Genomic DNA, 16,856 nt, shown 5'->3' on the forward strand with positions numbered 1-16,856 from the left:
AGGAAACCTCTGAGTTTCTTTGCAAATGTTCATCCTCTCCTAGCCCTGCACTGTTCTCCCAAAGTGCTCTTCTTCCTGACATCCCAAATCTATAGTAAACTCCAATATGGATAAAAACAAGTCTATATCCATTGAAAATATTCTCCAGTTTTGGGACCTAGGTTTTTTATTACCTTACAGTAAGGAGTCAGGGATTTCACAGTAAATCTTTTCAGGCATGGATTGGATTGTAAAATATGCTTCAGAAGTTTGCAGGGTCATTAAGCCACACCATTGCTAATGCCCTACTCATAGAAGCAGCAGTCACACTTACCTTTGCAAACAAAGCATTTAATATGGAAATATTTGTTCTGAACTCTCAAAACTTCTCCTTTGCATGGTTTTCCACAGGTGTTGCAGAGAATTGCAGTACTGGATGGCTTCTCCAGCTGGCTATGTACAGCCTGTGGTTGTGAAACTGCAGGAGAAAACAAAAAGCAGAGCATTTTAAAGGCCATAGATGCATTTTCTGTAAGATTTACAATCAATGACAATTAACACCTAGGACAAATCAGCTCAAGCAGAGTAAAATTTTAACTTCTGGGATTGGCCAGCACATGAGAAAAGATCTGCCAAAAGGAGTTGAGCCAAGCCAACACTGTTATTTCATAACATTGAAAGCTTTTGACTGGACACACTTCAAACATAAATCAGAATTCCCTTTAGAAGAAAGAATCCACATGATCAAGTCTTGAGAGCCTCTACCTGAATTTCAAAAAATGCTTTGTCATATTTTCTCTTCAAGAAATCTAGAGATAAAAGCTATAGTTTTTATTCAAAATATCTTTAATGGGACTTAGTACTCTTACACTGTGAGCTACTGATCTTTAAAGTTCACAGTAAATGCCTTTTTTTACTGATTTTAAATTTTAAGTTTTGAATAGTTCTGAAACATCGACATCCCTGTAAACAGCACACATATCTGACCATTAACCAGTTTTTTGTCATTTTGTAAGGAAACCATGATTTCAAGAGGTTAGGTTAATCTAGGTTAGTGAAAATTAAGTGAATTAAAAATTTGCTGCCATCTTGTGATGCAAATTAGAAATTGCATTTATTGTGCTGTTGATAACATGAGATAAGTAGAAATCTCAATGTGTTATGTGGAACAGGTGAGATATGACCTTATTCTTGCAGTCCTGCTGCAGCACTTGCATCAATATTTTATCAGTGTACTTAGGAGTCAAGAGAGGAAACATCAAGGCAGTTAATTATACAGGAGCTGCACTGCAACTCAACACATCTGGTTTTTTCCCTGGGTGAAGAACTAATAACAGGAAAGCATATAAAACAATTCAAGTAAAAGACATATTTAATGACATTTTCCTCAGTAATCTGGCATGCTTGCTCAAAGGCTGGATTGCTTATTTCAAAGTGATTTTGCTTATATTTTAGCTACAAAATAAACTCACCAACCAACCACTCAAGATGGAGCAATGTCTCATATGCCAATAGGCTTAAGCAAAAAAGGCTTTTCCACAGCCACTGAGTTGAAGGAGTCAGTATTTCAGTAAGATGCTAAGCTTCCCTCCCACACACTCTTCCAGAGGATTTGCTGCAAGTTTTACCCAAAACAGCACTTTCTACTCCTGCAACTAAAGTGGTTTGGGTTTGTTGTTTTACCCAGAAGATACATGGGCTTGAGCTTCTCATGACATTATTCACCACCCACTAGCATTTTGCCTTGTCTGCTAAAATTACACATTCTGTGATGGTCAAAAAGTCCTGCTCAAGGCATTGTGAACTTTGGAGCAATTACTGAAGGCCTGGTTATAATTAAGGATATCTCCAATAAAAACAATGTAAGCATGACAGGCAACTGGAGGTTTACAGAAAGGCAGATGCTCAAACTTACACAGAGCAAGAAGTACAGATCCTTCAGGCTACTATGAGGGTCTGATTTATTCCTCAAATAAAAACAGAGGAAACTCTGAACTTTGCAATACTTTACTTTTGACACAAGAATCTCTCTGTACTGTAACCTGCCCAAAACAAACGACCCACCCTGAAAGAGAATCAACCCTGTAAGAAACCAAAACAAAGTATTTTCCTGAGTTAGTTACTAGAATAGCAGCTAAAAGTGCAACTGTAAATAAAGGTTTTCTGTCTCCAGATTTGCTAACAAGTACCAAATTTGTAGCATACATTTCATGAAAGACTTAAAAGGAGCCAGAATATTTGGGCCTTAACAGTCGCATTTGAAATATAAAATTCTGATTGGAACAATTAAACAATTGACTTTTCCTCTCACTCAACTACTGCCCTGTTCCAGCCTTTCAGAGCAGCATCCCTCCAGAGGCGTCTGTGCCTGGCCAGCACAGAGAGCCGCCAGCTCGTGCTGGGCTGAGTCCCACAGGGCAGAGAAACCCAGCTCAGGAATGCCAGGCTCAGGAATTCCAGCCCAGGGCAGAGCAGGGCCAGGAGGAACCAGAGCCCTGTCGCCCAAACATCCCCTTCCCTAAAGGGACAGCAGTCTCCCATTTCCAGGGAAAACACTGCTTTTCTATTTGCTTTCCTGCCCCTGGGAGTCCAATGATGCAGTTTTTGCAAAGCGGAATAACACTGAAAACTGTTGCAAAGTTGAGGTTTTTTGGTTTCTGGCAATGGTTGCAAGCTGAAAATGTGACAGAAAACAGAAAAATTTGTTTCCCATGAGGTATTTGGGAATACCAGCTCAGTATCCAGAGCTACAGGGCAGGACTTCACACATTTCCTTCCCTTTGTGTTTCTGAATTAAGGTTTGGAATTAACGACTCTGTAACTCAGCTATAAAAGAAATTTTAAAAGGAAAATATTTAGGTTTGGGGTTTTTTTTTTAAATTCTTCCTTGAAATTTCTTCTGGAATTTTTCTATTAATTTTGAAGCAACACAAAGCATATTTAAAATATACACTGCAGACAAAGAAGTAATTATTTTTCTTTTCTGTCCGTTCAGAACTGAGCTACTAAGTACTTCACACAACCCCAGTGGGAATACAGTGCCTCTGAGATCATTACAAAGAGGTCCTTCTGAAGACAGTTTGAAACACTTACTCTTCCATCTAGCAGAACAAAATAATATAATTAATCAAATATTAGTTTGTATTTTAAGACATTGACACATAATATGGTTTAGGTTGAAATTTCAACTGCTGACAATTCTGAGAAACTAGGGAACTTCACATTTTAATGTAAATTTCAATCCATATTTAAGGAGATAAGTTTACATGGCAATTTTCAGTATTCTACCTTTATGTCTTTATGTATCAAAATCAGCCTTTGAAGCAGCAGAAGAAACAATCAACATCTTTAATAAGTGAAATAATTACTGATGGAATGTAATGATCTGAGACTACTCATCAGATCATAACTAACTAAAGAGTTCATTAAAAATTAAATGCTTCCATTTTACCCCAATTTGTAGAAATTTCCTTCTTAACTTTATGCTACTTTTTCTAAACCAAAATACAACTGAATACCTGATTCCTCTAAATTTGCCTTTCTCCCAGACTACATTCTGCTCCAGCAGAGGTATCCTCATTAATCCTTAAACCCTAAAAGGATCTGACTGCACTCACTTTTTGACAAGGACAAAAACTGGCAAGGAATGAACAATTTCCACAGTTTCCACAGGACGTCTTTGTGCAAGACTTGTCTGCTGGGGACATTACTGCCAATATTCTTGCCAACTGCCCAGTGCTCACACATCTCTGATGTCAAGACTCAGACTGTCTCCACCAGGCTACACAGCAGATAATTCTGCTTAGCTCTGGACCAAGTGGGGCACATTAACCAGCAACAGTTTGCTGAAGAATTGTCAGATAAGATAAACTCCTGAGGCTCACTTCTATACTGCTTATTCTAGAGGTGCACTCGCTGCATGTACCATGGGGAAGGAGGACAGTGGCATTGCTTATTATTAAAGCTGCATTACACACCTTATGGCTGCTGTAAAGCGATGCTTTCAGCATGCTTATAACTTGCAGATTCACAGAATATCCTGAGTTGGAAGGGACTGACAGGGATCACCAAGTACAACTCTTGGCCCTACACAGGACCATCCTAAGAATCACAATATTTGCCTGACAGCTTTGCCAAACTTTACCCATTCACAAGAACATTACTCACTCATTTGATGATCCCAAACTCATTTCTTCAGGGAAAATTTCAGACAAAATGTTTAAGCTTTTTATAAAGGTGAAAAAAGGTTAGTATACAATACATTGGTTTTCAACATGAAAAAGAAAGCAGAGCAGCTTGCTTTTGGGAGTATTTGGATCAAAGGCTGCAGCCTGAACTTGGTGAACACTGTGACAGGTACACTGGATCCAAAATCCACAGTTTGTGGTAAAAATCCATCCCTTTGACTAAGCCCAGCTCCTTTGTCATTGCTAGACTAAGCAGGATTTAACAGCTCTGGGGACTGGGTTAAGGTGCCAGAGACCAGGAAAAGATTTAGGTGGGACAGGAACACTTTGGAAGCAAAGAGAAGCTGATGGTGGTGACAGAAGGGAGAGGATCCACAAGTCCCTGGTCATGCTCTGCTCAGGAGCCTGGGATAGAAAATGTCACCTTCTCTCTGCTGTGAGCAAACAGCACAGGGAAATCAAACTCTTGGCAAAAGAGCCAGTCTAGGATTGCTCTGTGCAGAAGACAACAAACACCTTTGTCATCAGGCTCTCCAACAGCTAAATGAGAAACCTTCATGGCAGATTACAGATCTGATGAAGAAACATGTCCAGAAACTGCAGAATTCAACACAGCCCTAATGCTTTTTCCAGTTTTTTGTGTTTTGTTTCAGCTCTGCACAGGAACCCACAGAAGCCATTCCTGAGCTTGGAAATCAAGTACTGAAAATTAAGAAGTGTCATGCTTAAGAATGTACATTTAATCTGGAATCAAACCTCAACTTTAAAGTTTAATAATACAGACTTCCACTTTCTTTGTTTACTATACAGACATAGTTAAGGCTACATAACTCATTTGTGTCACATTATTTAACTCTGTTCTAAAAAAAACAGTTTAATAGATTTACTGCTCTTGGTGATTAAAGAAGCCCAAAGTGATAGAGGGCCAAATGACACAATTTGATAGTATAATCTCAGAATCCTTGAACGATTTGGGTAGGAAGGGACTTTAAAGGTCACCTAGTTCCAACCCTCCTGCATTGGGAGGGACACCTTCCTCTACACTATGTTGCTCAAAGCCCCATCCAACCTGTCCTTCTGTGATGTTGACATTTTAATGAGTACTATGACCTAAAGAAAGATGGAATTTGAGTGGAGAGACAAAATTCATGAGAAAAGAAATTTTATTCCTAATATTTGCAATCCCCCCCCAGTTACCTCTCAATGCAGGGAAAGCAGTAATTCCTTGGTAATTCCTCACCAAGGTTCCTGGAGGGATAGTGCAGAACCAGAGCCTAAAGGCAACAATGAAAGGAAAAACAAAGGGCCTGGGGGTGGGGAGGCACCTTCCCTCTCCTTTCTGTGGGTTATTCTGGTGCTTTTATTATTGTGTTCTGGAAGCTGGGATAAAAAAGTGCAAGCCTTTCATTTCAGGCTCATACAAATAAAGTATCATTGGCCTGCAACAGCAACCCTCCATCAGCAAAAAAGATACAACAATTTTCATTAGCAACTGCCAGCACTATAGCTCCTCTGTAAATCCACCACCTTTTGCTTCATGAGATGAAAACATATTTTTGAGTGGAAAAAAATATTAGACATCAATATTTTAAACTGTAATTATAAGCTGTTTAGTTCATAATAATGTTCAGTTTTTTCAATAAAGGCAAAGGCCACATTCCAACTCTGAACCAAAACCACACAGCACTGGTAAGGGATGTTATTCTGCAAGAAGGCATAACCAGCAAATTATCTTTGCATTGACACATAAACCTTTCAACTCTATAGCTACAGGTGGCTACTGAAAATCAAAATAAACAAATATGGGACCCAAATTCCATTTACTCACTAAGGATTTGAGAAACAGGACAAAATTATGGATTGCTGTTATGCTCTATCAAGTGACTTGGGGAGGGTGAGGTTCACAGCAGTCCAGAGGGGAATTAAATTTGCAATCTTCCTGGAGCAGGATTAAAGAAGACGCACACAAGTACTGCTGGAATTAGAGACTGGAGTTTAAGTTGTTGTTTTAACAAACCCTTCTTGTGTCAACTGAGTCAAAACAGTCAGGGCTGAATTTAAAAACATACAGATGAAAACAAAGGAAAGAAGCATTTAAGTGCTTCTATATACCTCAGCATTATTCTCACTGCAGAGCTGGCCTCTGCTCTCTCCCTGTCTCGTGTCTGTGTTTAAAATCCAGTGACGAGGAGCTGTGCTGATGTGAGGGTAACACAGAAATATACAATACAGTAATACATGTAGTGATTAGAGAGCTACATGCATGTCAGCTGTACATTCAATTTAGAAAAGGTTTGTTTGTTTTTTTTTTTCCCTAAGAACCAGTGATTCATAATGGAGCCTTCTGGGGGCCTGAGACCTCAGTGGTCCTTTCCACAGAAAAGATGAGAAAAAGAGTAATTGTGTAATGGGAACTCCACAAGCTCTTCCCATCCATCCTGCCCACCCCACTCAGCCAGAGCGATTCCCTGGCCCAGCCCTGCCTAAGGAGTGGACATTTTAGATGTTCTGGAACAGAACATTAAGTAACTGATGCCAACCTGGTTTACCCTGTTTCTCAATTAGCACCTTGTGTTAAGTGACTTCACAAACGTGTTTCCCTGGTTTATGGTGCCTTCTCAATAAAATGCCCTGTTCTTCTGTATGTCTCACGAGAAACCAGAAGATCAGGAGGATAAAGGGAAAGAAGTTTTGCTGTCAATGTCCATATTACGGGGTCCCTTAAGCCACCCAGCTGACCACGCAGAGGGCTGAGGTGTCCCCAGGCCAGCACACAAACTCACTCCCTTGGCCAATAGTGCTTCTCTGCACCAAGAGGGTCTGGGCATCCCCCCAGGAGTGCTCACTGCTCTTGCCAAAACCTCTCTGGGGGCTCCTACAGCAAAGCACTGTTACTTCTCCCTTTAATTCCTGTATTATAAGAAAAAATATCCACCAAATTTAATAAATTGCTACATCAATATGTCTCAATTTAATTCTTTCACACTGTCCAAAAATACAAAGTAAAATGCTCGAAGAATCATGTCCCTTTTTGAAATGTATACCTGCTTCTAGTACATAAAAGCAACCCCTCCTACAGTGCCTTTCCAAGGCATCCCTTTTCCAGCACTTCCTACTCATCATCCTCAAAACAGAAACCCACAGCTGATACAGGACAGGCACACAGCACAACTGAGCTGACCTCTGCTTTTACCACCAATTACAGAGTATCTGAGACCAGAGGCAAAAGAGAGGTGTTTCCAACAGGATGTGAATAAACCATGCACAAGAGGTGCAACACAGCTCAAGTATTCGCACAAGAGTTTAAAATCTCACCATATGCTCTGTGCTAAATTCATATCACATAAACAAACCTAGCATAAGCTAACCTCCTGCCCTCATTATTATAATAAAATATTTACTGAATTCAAACACAGTTCATAAAAATCTCTGCTGAGTTTGAATAACTACAACTGCAGTATTGCAAAGGCTATTTTTGTACAGGTTTGGGCAGATTGCAATGAGATAGGATTAGAAACAATGCTCCAAGATAACTGCATAAAGAAATAGGGGCTATTTTTGCATTATAGTCTAATATAAACTCTGAAGTCAATCTCAATTTAAAAAAAGGAGGAAAGTTTTCAAATTGAGCTGTCAGCTAACTACTCGAATCAGTATAATTTCCAAATCATCATTCATATAAATAAAAGAACACAAAGCACAATTTACAATTAACCATCTTTTCCCAGCCTGCTGTGTTTCCAGATAAACACCGAGCTGCTATTCTCACGGCAGCATCAGTGATTCAGTTACCACAGCCCCAGGTGAAAAACTGGAGTAATTTCAGGTCTAGGCTGACCAGAATGTCACCACACTGTACCTGTATCTTCGGGCATTCCTGCATTCATTCCCTCCCAGAGGAGCAATTCCCGCAGGAGCGCTGCTGCTGCTGCTGCCGCGGGGAGAGGGATCCGCAGCGAGCGCTGCCACCGCTGTCACCACTGTCACCGCCACCGGGGTCAGGGGGCGCCTGCCGCACCCCCGCACAGGCGGGAGCGGGGCCAACCTCGCCGTCACCGCCGGGCAAAAATAGCGACCTCCAGAAGCCGAAATATCGTCACGTCCATGGGGGGTGGCACCGCTGTCCCGTGGGGACCGGATGCGGGACGCACCATCAAGGGGCGAGTTTGCATCAGGTGACAGCACAGCCCAGGGCAGCTTGCTGGCCACCTGGGGAGAAAGGCTGAAAGAACTAAAACCCGGAAACTCCTTGTTGTAAATTACAAATACAGGCTGAGGTAGCAGGGCACCCCCTCAGACAGCCCCAAACACAGCGGTCCCTTCCCCCGGTGCAGGAGGGCACAGCGCTGATGGCAGCAGGAGAGGATGGAAGCAGTGAGATGCTCCCACTGTGCGATACCTGGCAGCCAAAAATCCCCTGCTTGCTCAGATGGAGTTGGAATGTGTAGCACTGGAATAACAGTGATGTGTTGAGCTATTTAAAGCACTGCATGGGAACAGAACGAGCACTTCTATAAGTACTGCAACTTCAGGAATCTATATGGTGAGGACACCGCTGCCCTGGGCCATGCCAGACGTGGTCTATAACTTTAAATACCCCTCAGCTGACATGGCCTGAGACCCAGAGCAGAGAACTGAAGATCTCAGGTTCTACACACTCAACCAAAACTATAAACAACTCAATTTTAAAAAATCTTCTATATGCATTATCTTGCAGTAACTACCTTTTGACGTGAAACTCTTATGTCAGCTTTTTATTTTGCTCAATATTGCTGTGCTGCCTGCATGAAGCCAAATCCATCCTCACACTCTTTTGGATCACCATCAGCCACCCTGGCTGAGCTCTCCAGATATTTGCAGGATTTGGCCTACTTAGTTTTTCCCAGCGGCTACTTCAGCTTGGCAGAAACACAAAAGGCACTTTGCTAAATGGCAACACTCTGAAGGCACGTAAATTAATAGGCAGGAAAAGTGAAAAGGCTTTCACTCTAACACAGCCTTTTCCCTCTGCTTGCCAGGCTCCCAAGGCTAAATGCTTGGTAACTTGCATTTTAACGTTGTATGGTCACAGTGCAGTCACACAGTGCACTGATTTGTATTTACCATTTGAGGTGTGATCCCTGAGCCTCCCCTGCAGTCTCGCCACTCGGCTACAGCAAAGGATGAGCTCAGAGGGTTTTCATGGTGTTTCTGAGAAACTCCATCACCACTCATGGGCTTCACAGGCACAAAACACGAGGCCATTGCCCTTCATTAACATGACGGGCTGAGTCATGATGGGCATGACAAGGGACAGCAGTGGCAGCAGCACAGGCAGAGATCAGAGACCTCCTGCTGCAAATGATCCAGAAAACCGTGTCACTTTGTTGTCATTACATCACAAGAGTTCCACTGTCATTACAAGAGTTCCATATTACCAGAGTTTCATACCTCCTTGATGTTCCTTGTAGGCAGCTCCTCTAAGCACTGACTCTTCCTTGTCCTCACACCAGCCACTGACTCCAGTTCCCCTCAGCCAACCAATCCACTCTTTTATAACATTCTCCTTATTGGCTACAGCTGTGGCCTGTTAAAGTCAGGCCTGCTCCTAAGCTTTAATAATTAACCCAGCTGCAACGCTTCAGGGGATAAGATTACTTTCTATACTACCTTTATTTACCTATATTCTATTCCCCTACATAGCTTAAACCTGATTTCTCACATCAACACTGACCAAACACCTGTAACTCCACTGTTTTAACAGTAATAACAGCACATAGCCCTTGCTACAGAAAAGGACATGACACCTGGCTCCTCTTAAAATCTCAAGTGAAGTCCTAGTAGCCACAGCAGTGCTCTCAACCATCCTTTGTTCCAAGTTTGCTTTTTCCAATGTTACATTACCCAGGTCAATGCTGTTACCTACACCTTTGCAAATAGCAACGAATTTAGGCCGCTCTGAAATGGATGAGCTGGCTGTAAAATCTTTATAACCTGTGGTATCATGAATTATAAAGGACTTTTTAAAAAGATTTCAGACCTGTTCCTAATTAACTCACACTTTTTTCCTGTACTCACTGCCCTCTTCCCAAGTGTAAGCTAAAGTGAATGTCCAGTAGTAACTGGACTAGTTATAGTTTAGTTTTAGGTAATTCCTGCAAGGAACAAGGAGTTAGACCTGATGATCCTCATGGGTCCCGTTCAGTTTGAGGTATTCCAATAACCCCATTCCTGTTCTTCACTGCACTTCATTAGGCCTATTTTGAGCTTTTTTCACAGTACAGGCTCTCAAACACCTCCATCCTCAAGTCCATGCATGAGATAACACTTGTCATTAACTGCACAGCAACGAGCCACGTGCAGTCACCTTTAATTGACACACGTGCAAGCAGGGCAGAGACAGTGGGCTCCTGTAAAAGGTACTGAAGTAAAGAACCTGCTCTAGCAGGGAGCTTGGACTAAATGAACTCCAGAGGCCCCTTCCAACCTCAACCACTCTGTGATTCTGTGAATCCTGCATGTTTATGAAGCAGGAAAAATCAGACTGAGGATCCACTCTGAGCTCTGACAGGGAGCAGGCAGCTGTGTTTGCTCCAGAGGTAACTGGGTCATGAGTCCTGCTCTGCTCCTTGCTATCTCTTGGGAATAAAGAGCTTCTTCAGCCCTGAAATCCATGATGACAGCCCTTGACTGCTGGCCAGCAAGTTGGATGAACAAAAGAAGAACTTCTCCCTCTCCCAGCTCCTTTTTCCAGGGAGGACCTCTCTATGGCAGACCTAGATCCAGACCAAGCTGGCATTAGCCCCCTGTGCTTCCCCCAACCAGAATGAAAGCACCATCCAAATTCTTCAGAAAACTGTGCACCCAAAAGAGTGAGCAGAAATCAAACATAAACCCTACAAAGCCTTTAGCAGAGATTCTATAACGGGAAATGTGGTGTATCAAAACTAAAAACAGGGCGCAAGAAAACCCTCAGAGAACTGAAAAAACCAAACACTGCCCCATAATGAAGTGAGAGGATGTCCAGAATGCAAAAGCGACCCAGGTCAGAGGACAAAGGGATAGGGTCTGGTTAGCAGCAGAGAGGCAATGAGAGGCACAGCAATGGTCCTGCAGGACACCCTCAGGAATGAACCTGCCAGCCCAGGACTCTGCTGACCTTATAAACATCACAGGGACTGCCAGAAAAATGGAGCACACTTCAGATAAGGAAAGATCTGCTGAAGTAGAGGCCATAGGCTACAATTTAGCTTAGAGAAAACCTGTCATGTAATAAGGATAGGGCAAGTAATTAACAAAAGGTTAATCAAAGGTTTCTAAAAGGCACTACAAGGGACTTTTCACAGAAAGGGCTTCATAAAGCAGGAGAGAAACTGTACACCCAGTGGTGAGCTAGGATAATGGGATGTATTGTATTAAGGGAAGGCATCCTGGCTGCAGAAAAGGTACTGTAACAAGAACCACCCAGGAAAATCTCACATTTTATGGGAGGGAAATCAGAGAAGCAGAACAAGGCAATAAAAGTCAGTTGGTGTGGCCAAAAATTGCACATGGTAGGCATGAAAATTAGAACAACTCACTTATATCTTTGAATACAGGAGCATTTAAACTACAATGTGATTTTGGCATTTAGGAGATCATGAGTGGTGCAAGAAAGATGGTACTGCAAAGATGCCAAGATAATTTTTGGGTATTTCTTTTGGGATTAAATTAATGCACGGAGAAGGTTTTGAAGGAAAGATTTTTCTGTGTGGGATGATGCTACATTCACACAAAGAGAGAAATAAATTACTAAATTTTAATTTAGTATTATTAGTAATATTAGTTAATAACTACTATTAATATTATTATTCATAATTAGTAAATAATAATTTATTTCATATATAAAATAATAAAAATATAAAATAAAATGAACTAAAATATAGATGAACTTTAAACAATCCATTTAAATTGTTTCGATTTTTAATCAATGGAAATTTCAAGTGCTTAAATAGAGAGTAAACAAAAGTATTGCCTAAAGAATTAGATAGACTTAAAGGACTTCACTGGACTGCTCTCTTCTGAAAAGTAACACAGACATTGCCATAGTTCTTCCATCACCAGCTACCTAGCTTACAAAATTATCAAATGACGATGTGGGTTGCGTGCTATCCAGGAAAAAAAAAAAGATTCAACTGCTCATGTGTTTCAATTGGAATCAATACATTTAACTTTGAAGGTTTCTTACCAAAAAAAAAAAAAAAAAAAAAAAAAAAGCACACACTCCCCCCCCAAATGTCCCATTTTGAGAGTTAAGAGGCCTGGATCTATGTCAAACAGAACTCGACTCGTGTGCCTGAATGGGCCACACACATAAGTCCAAAGCTGCAAGGCTGGAAACCCCTACTCGACACATCCAAAGGCAGGGCAAGCTGATTTTCCACTTCCCACCTCCCAGCTGTCCAAGGCTGACTGTGGGAAAGCACCTTTGGCTTCCACATGTGGTGGAAACAGCTGTGCGTGCTTGTTTGTGCTCATGTCCTTTGTGAGTGTGGGGAGCAAGGGCTCAACTCGGTGTCACCCTGCAGATCTGAGCAGTTTCCATCTGAAGAGGTACCTCCCTTGTTTTCCAAGAAACAACAACTCTGTGACCATAGAGACCTCTCTGAATCCTTGTCACATTTGTTGGATGCGCTCATCCCACAAGCCTGGGATGCCTTTCCAAACCCTGCAGCTCAGTCCAGCTATGGTGATGGCACACCCAGGACAGTTTAGAGATGGCCATGCAGAGACAGAGACCACACTGTGCAAAAAAGCAAATAAGTCTGACTGTCATCTTCAGATTGGGGCCACCTGAACAAATGGCAAGGTGAGCTTAACACCAATAGATACAAAAGGCAACCACGGGTGCAAATTCCTCTTCCTCAGAGGCTCAAGCAGCTGCAAGTCCAATCCTGGTGTTTGCACAGATAGCTCTGCTCAGGTTTACAAAGGAGAGAGACACTGAAAATCGTATTTAGGATCTGGAATTTAAATCCCAAGTGAAAAGCCCTGAAGAAGCAATGCTGCCCCAGAGGGGAGTGGGGATTTCAGACACATCCTCATCTGCAGCTCTCTGTGTCCTGCTCACACACACAGCTCCCAGCACTTTAATCCTTGCCTTCAGCCCACAGGGACCATGCCAGACAACATTTTTCTGCCTGCTTTCCAAATCCCATTCTCTGTGAAGGGATGTAGCTGCAAAGCAGCAGGTCACATTCAAATCCTACTTAAATGCATTCATTTTGGTTGATGATCACTGAAGAATTTGTAAACAATGTGGAGTGCTGTTTTGAAAGCAAAAAAGAAGCCACCACTAGAAATGTGATGCTGTTACACTTAACCCTGTTCCCAGTAAAGTCCACCAGTAAAACCATTATTGATCTGGGTTAAAGACTTTCATCAGCATTCATTTTCTAATTCTGTCAAGTTTTGATCTTAGCAGCTGGCTCATCACAACCAGAAAGTTCAGCTTTTCCCCTCCTTGCCTGAGGTTACAATTTCCCATCAGTAACATCCAAAATGCAATTATGTCTCTGAGCTCACTTTAATACCAAGAAACAAAGCAGATTTTTTTTCTTGGAGTGTGTCTAAATGAATGGATATTCTTTATTGCTCAGTTCCACCATAAGCAGCTCCAAAATCTTAAGAATCAACTAAAAAAAAATAAAATCACTGGACTCTCTATCTGTTCTGCACCTCCCTGTCTGCCTGATGATCACTTCTAGCACCTCCAGCAGTTACCCAAACCATATTCCTGCCAGTCCCCTCATCTTTAGGGCATTCTCTTTTGGAGAGCCGTGACCCAATACCAGAAACTGTCACTGTGGAGATATTTCCTGCCCCCAGGTCTGCAGCACCTGCTGGGTGCACCCCTGCTCTGCATCACTCTTCACTCTGGCATCTGCTCCATCTGTATCCTCCAAGGGGAGAGAGGGACAAGCACATTCCCTGGCCTGGAAATGAGCAAATGTTTGCAACTGGGGAAAAACAGTGTACAAGGAATTTCCACGGCTCATTTGTCTTTCCATTCCCTGGTACAAACAGAGTAATAATAACAACAGTGATGCCTGTTTGTTACAGCAACACCAAAAAGCAAAAGCAAGATAAAGTAACATAGAAAGCAACAGTTCATTTTGCTAAAGTTCATTTTGCTAGCCAAGCCACAATATATCACCCCCAATCATTAATGAATAATATTTACTACCTTTCCAGTATATGAAATATATTTCTAAAAGAATTACAATTTGCAAAGGCTCTTCCCATTTTATGTTGGAGTCTACAGCATAAAAAATGTCTAAAATAGTTACTCCGAAATATAAAATTGAACTCCTGTTTTATTTGCTCTGCTTAATTTGGCATTAGAAAGGGATTAGTTCTTGTTTTATTGCAATCATAGAGTTAATTAAGATCTACATAGATATTGATGCTACTGCAGTTCTGGTGCTAAAAGTCACACTACCTCACACAGTGCAAATTAGTTATCTTTGGTGAATTTTTCACAGTGTAAGAATTTCTTCTTAGATTCAGTTACACCCATACAAATCTAATTCTGTTTCATCCCCATCAGACAAACCAGCACGTTGCCGCCCTTTTCACATTCAGGCTACACAATTTCAGCAATCAATTATCTCCCAACACTGCATTCATAGCAGAAATGTGTTACATTCACACCAACAAGACTCCAGAGCCTTCAGCTACAGTGCTACTTCTTGCACAGTTCTGCAACTAACAGTTCTATTATCAACAGGAACATTTCTGAGGTATCTGTACAACTTGCTTTCAGACCAAGTTTTGAGTTGCTTAATTTGCAAACCACCACCTCATTCAGACAGCAAATGGGTTTCAGTTCAAAATAAATATTTTGTTCTGAAGCTTCATATTCACCTTTTACAGACAGAAGGGGAAGCAGCAACATCATCTAATAAAATCATGTCTTATGTGTAAAAAGAAAGATATTGCACAGCATTTTTCCCAGGTAATGTACAGAAATGCAATTCAGGGAGCACAGATGAAAATCCAATGCAAAATTCCACACTAACCTCTCTCCCCTGATTTCAACAGGGTTGAAACACAAGGTATCTTTATTGTGTCCAGTGAACAGTAGGGTGGTCAGGAGATCCTGAAGCCCACTATTCCCCATCCAGCCACTGAAGCTGGTTAATGCCTCACACTCGACACAAAACATACAATTAATCTAAAATTGTAGCCAAGGCCTGGTGAACACGGAGAACCTTTACTTCTCTCTATCTCAAGAGAAGCCTTTACCTCTGTCCCTAACAGAGAGCCCTAGCAAGCCACTGCAATGTGGAGCTTGGCAGCCCCCTGGGCAGATGTAGGTCACTCCTCCTCCTCCCCCTCACAAGGGCAAGGAAACCAGGAGTCTCATCTGGCTGCAAGCTGCTCCAATTGCCAATAATCCCCCCAATTTGGGTGTTAATAACAACCTGCTATGGCAGCCGTGACGCAGGACGCTGTCCCCTGACCTAGATGCCACCGGAGCCAGACTTGGGCTGCTGGGCCACCACAGACATGGCTCTTCCAGGACCCAGCTTGGGCCACAACACATTCCAGCACATCCCCTCCTTGTGCCTGCCCAGCTCTGAGGCTGTTTGCACGTCAGAACTTAGGACATCCCTCTGGCTGTCTAGAACGGCCAAGACCCCTGCCAGGGGGCTTAGAGACCCTGGCACAGAGCCCAAAATACCTGTGGGTTTGATTATAACCCATAGAGCAAGTTACCAACGTTATATAAAGATCAGCAAGCTACAACAGTTTAAGTAGAATAACAGTGAAGTTATCACGGAGTGACAAAATAGATTTTGGAGTTTCTAGAATGGGAGTTCAGGGAGCAAGATGGAGGAATCTGGGCGTGTCCTGCCTTTCTCCTTCTTCTTGGCCTCCATCTTCTGCTGTGATGGTGGCACTTTTAGATTGGTTTTGAGTAGAAGCTGACTGTCTAACACAGGTGATAGGTATTGGAAAGTAATTGTAAACATTGTATATGTAGTTTTTAGTATAAAGACATAACACTGCCCTGGGGGCAGGCAGTGAGCCTGGAACTGTCCTGCTGGATGGACCTAGGCAGGGCAGGAGAAAAACTTTTATAGATAAGACACAATAAACAACCTTGAGACTGACAACTGAAGAGCTCTGGCTCATTCTTCAAGCGCTCAGGCTGAGAAAAGAGACTTTTAACGTTTCTTGAAGTCACGGTGACCAGCTAAAGATCCTAAGATTTGCACTCTCAACACTCCCACCTTAAGCACTTCAGGCTCCCTTCCACTACCCCCATGGTTGCTCACATATGGGTTTGGTCTTGGCACTGACAGCTGCTCTTTGGGCAGCTGGCTTTGTGTAGAAGCAGGACCATTATGCACATCCAAATCTGGGGAACAATGGGGTGCAGGGATGTGTCCACACACAGCCAGCAAGGAGCCCAATAAGCACATGCAGCCCCACCAAACCCACACACAGTTTAAGAACAGAGGACAAGCTATGGTCATGAGGCGCTGGGCTCATCCAGAGCAGGGTAACAACCAATGACCAATTTACTCGCTACCAGGTCCATTTACTTATAATTTAGCTCTATTTTCCCACAAATGCTCCTCCCTAACTGCCATCAACATCTCATTTTCCCAGCTTCAATCCTTCTCCTGGACATCTCCCTTCTCCTGGGCACACAGCTTCTTC

General features: G+C 42.3%; 1 protein-coding gene across 7 annotated transcripts in view; it reads right to left on the bottom strand.

Annotated features, from left to right (window-relative positions):
• Positions 1–16,856, bottom strand: part of ABLIM2 (actin binding LIM protein family member 2) — a 131,302-nt gene that overhangs the window by 94,743 nt on the left and 19,703 nt on the right. For all 7 annotated transcript variants that reach the window (XM_054295754.1, XM_054295751.1, XM_054295749.1 and 4 more), the window contains exon 2: positions 314–457. In XM_054295754.1, coding sequence (XP_054151729.1) covers positions 314–457 — 144 coding nt within the window. The remainder of the gene's footprint in view (positions 1–313; positions 458–16,856) is intronic.

The sequence above is a fragment of the Melozone crissalis genome, unplaced genomic scaffold (assembly GCF_028551555.1).
Source record: "Melozone crissalis strain CALT ecotype California unplaced genomic scaffold, PUWL_Pcris_2 ptg000006l_1, whole genome shotgun sequence".
Classification (NCBI taxonomy): Eukaryota; Metazoa; Chordata; class Aves; order Passeriformes; family Passerellidae; genus Melozone; species Melozone crissalis.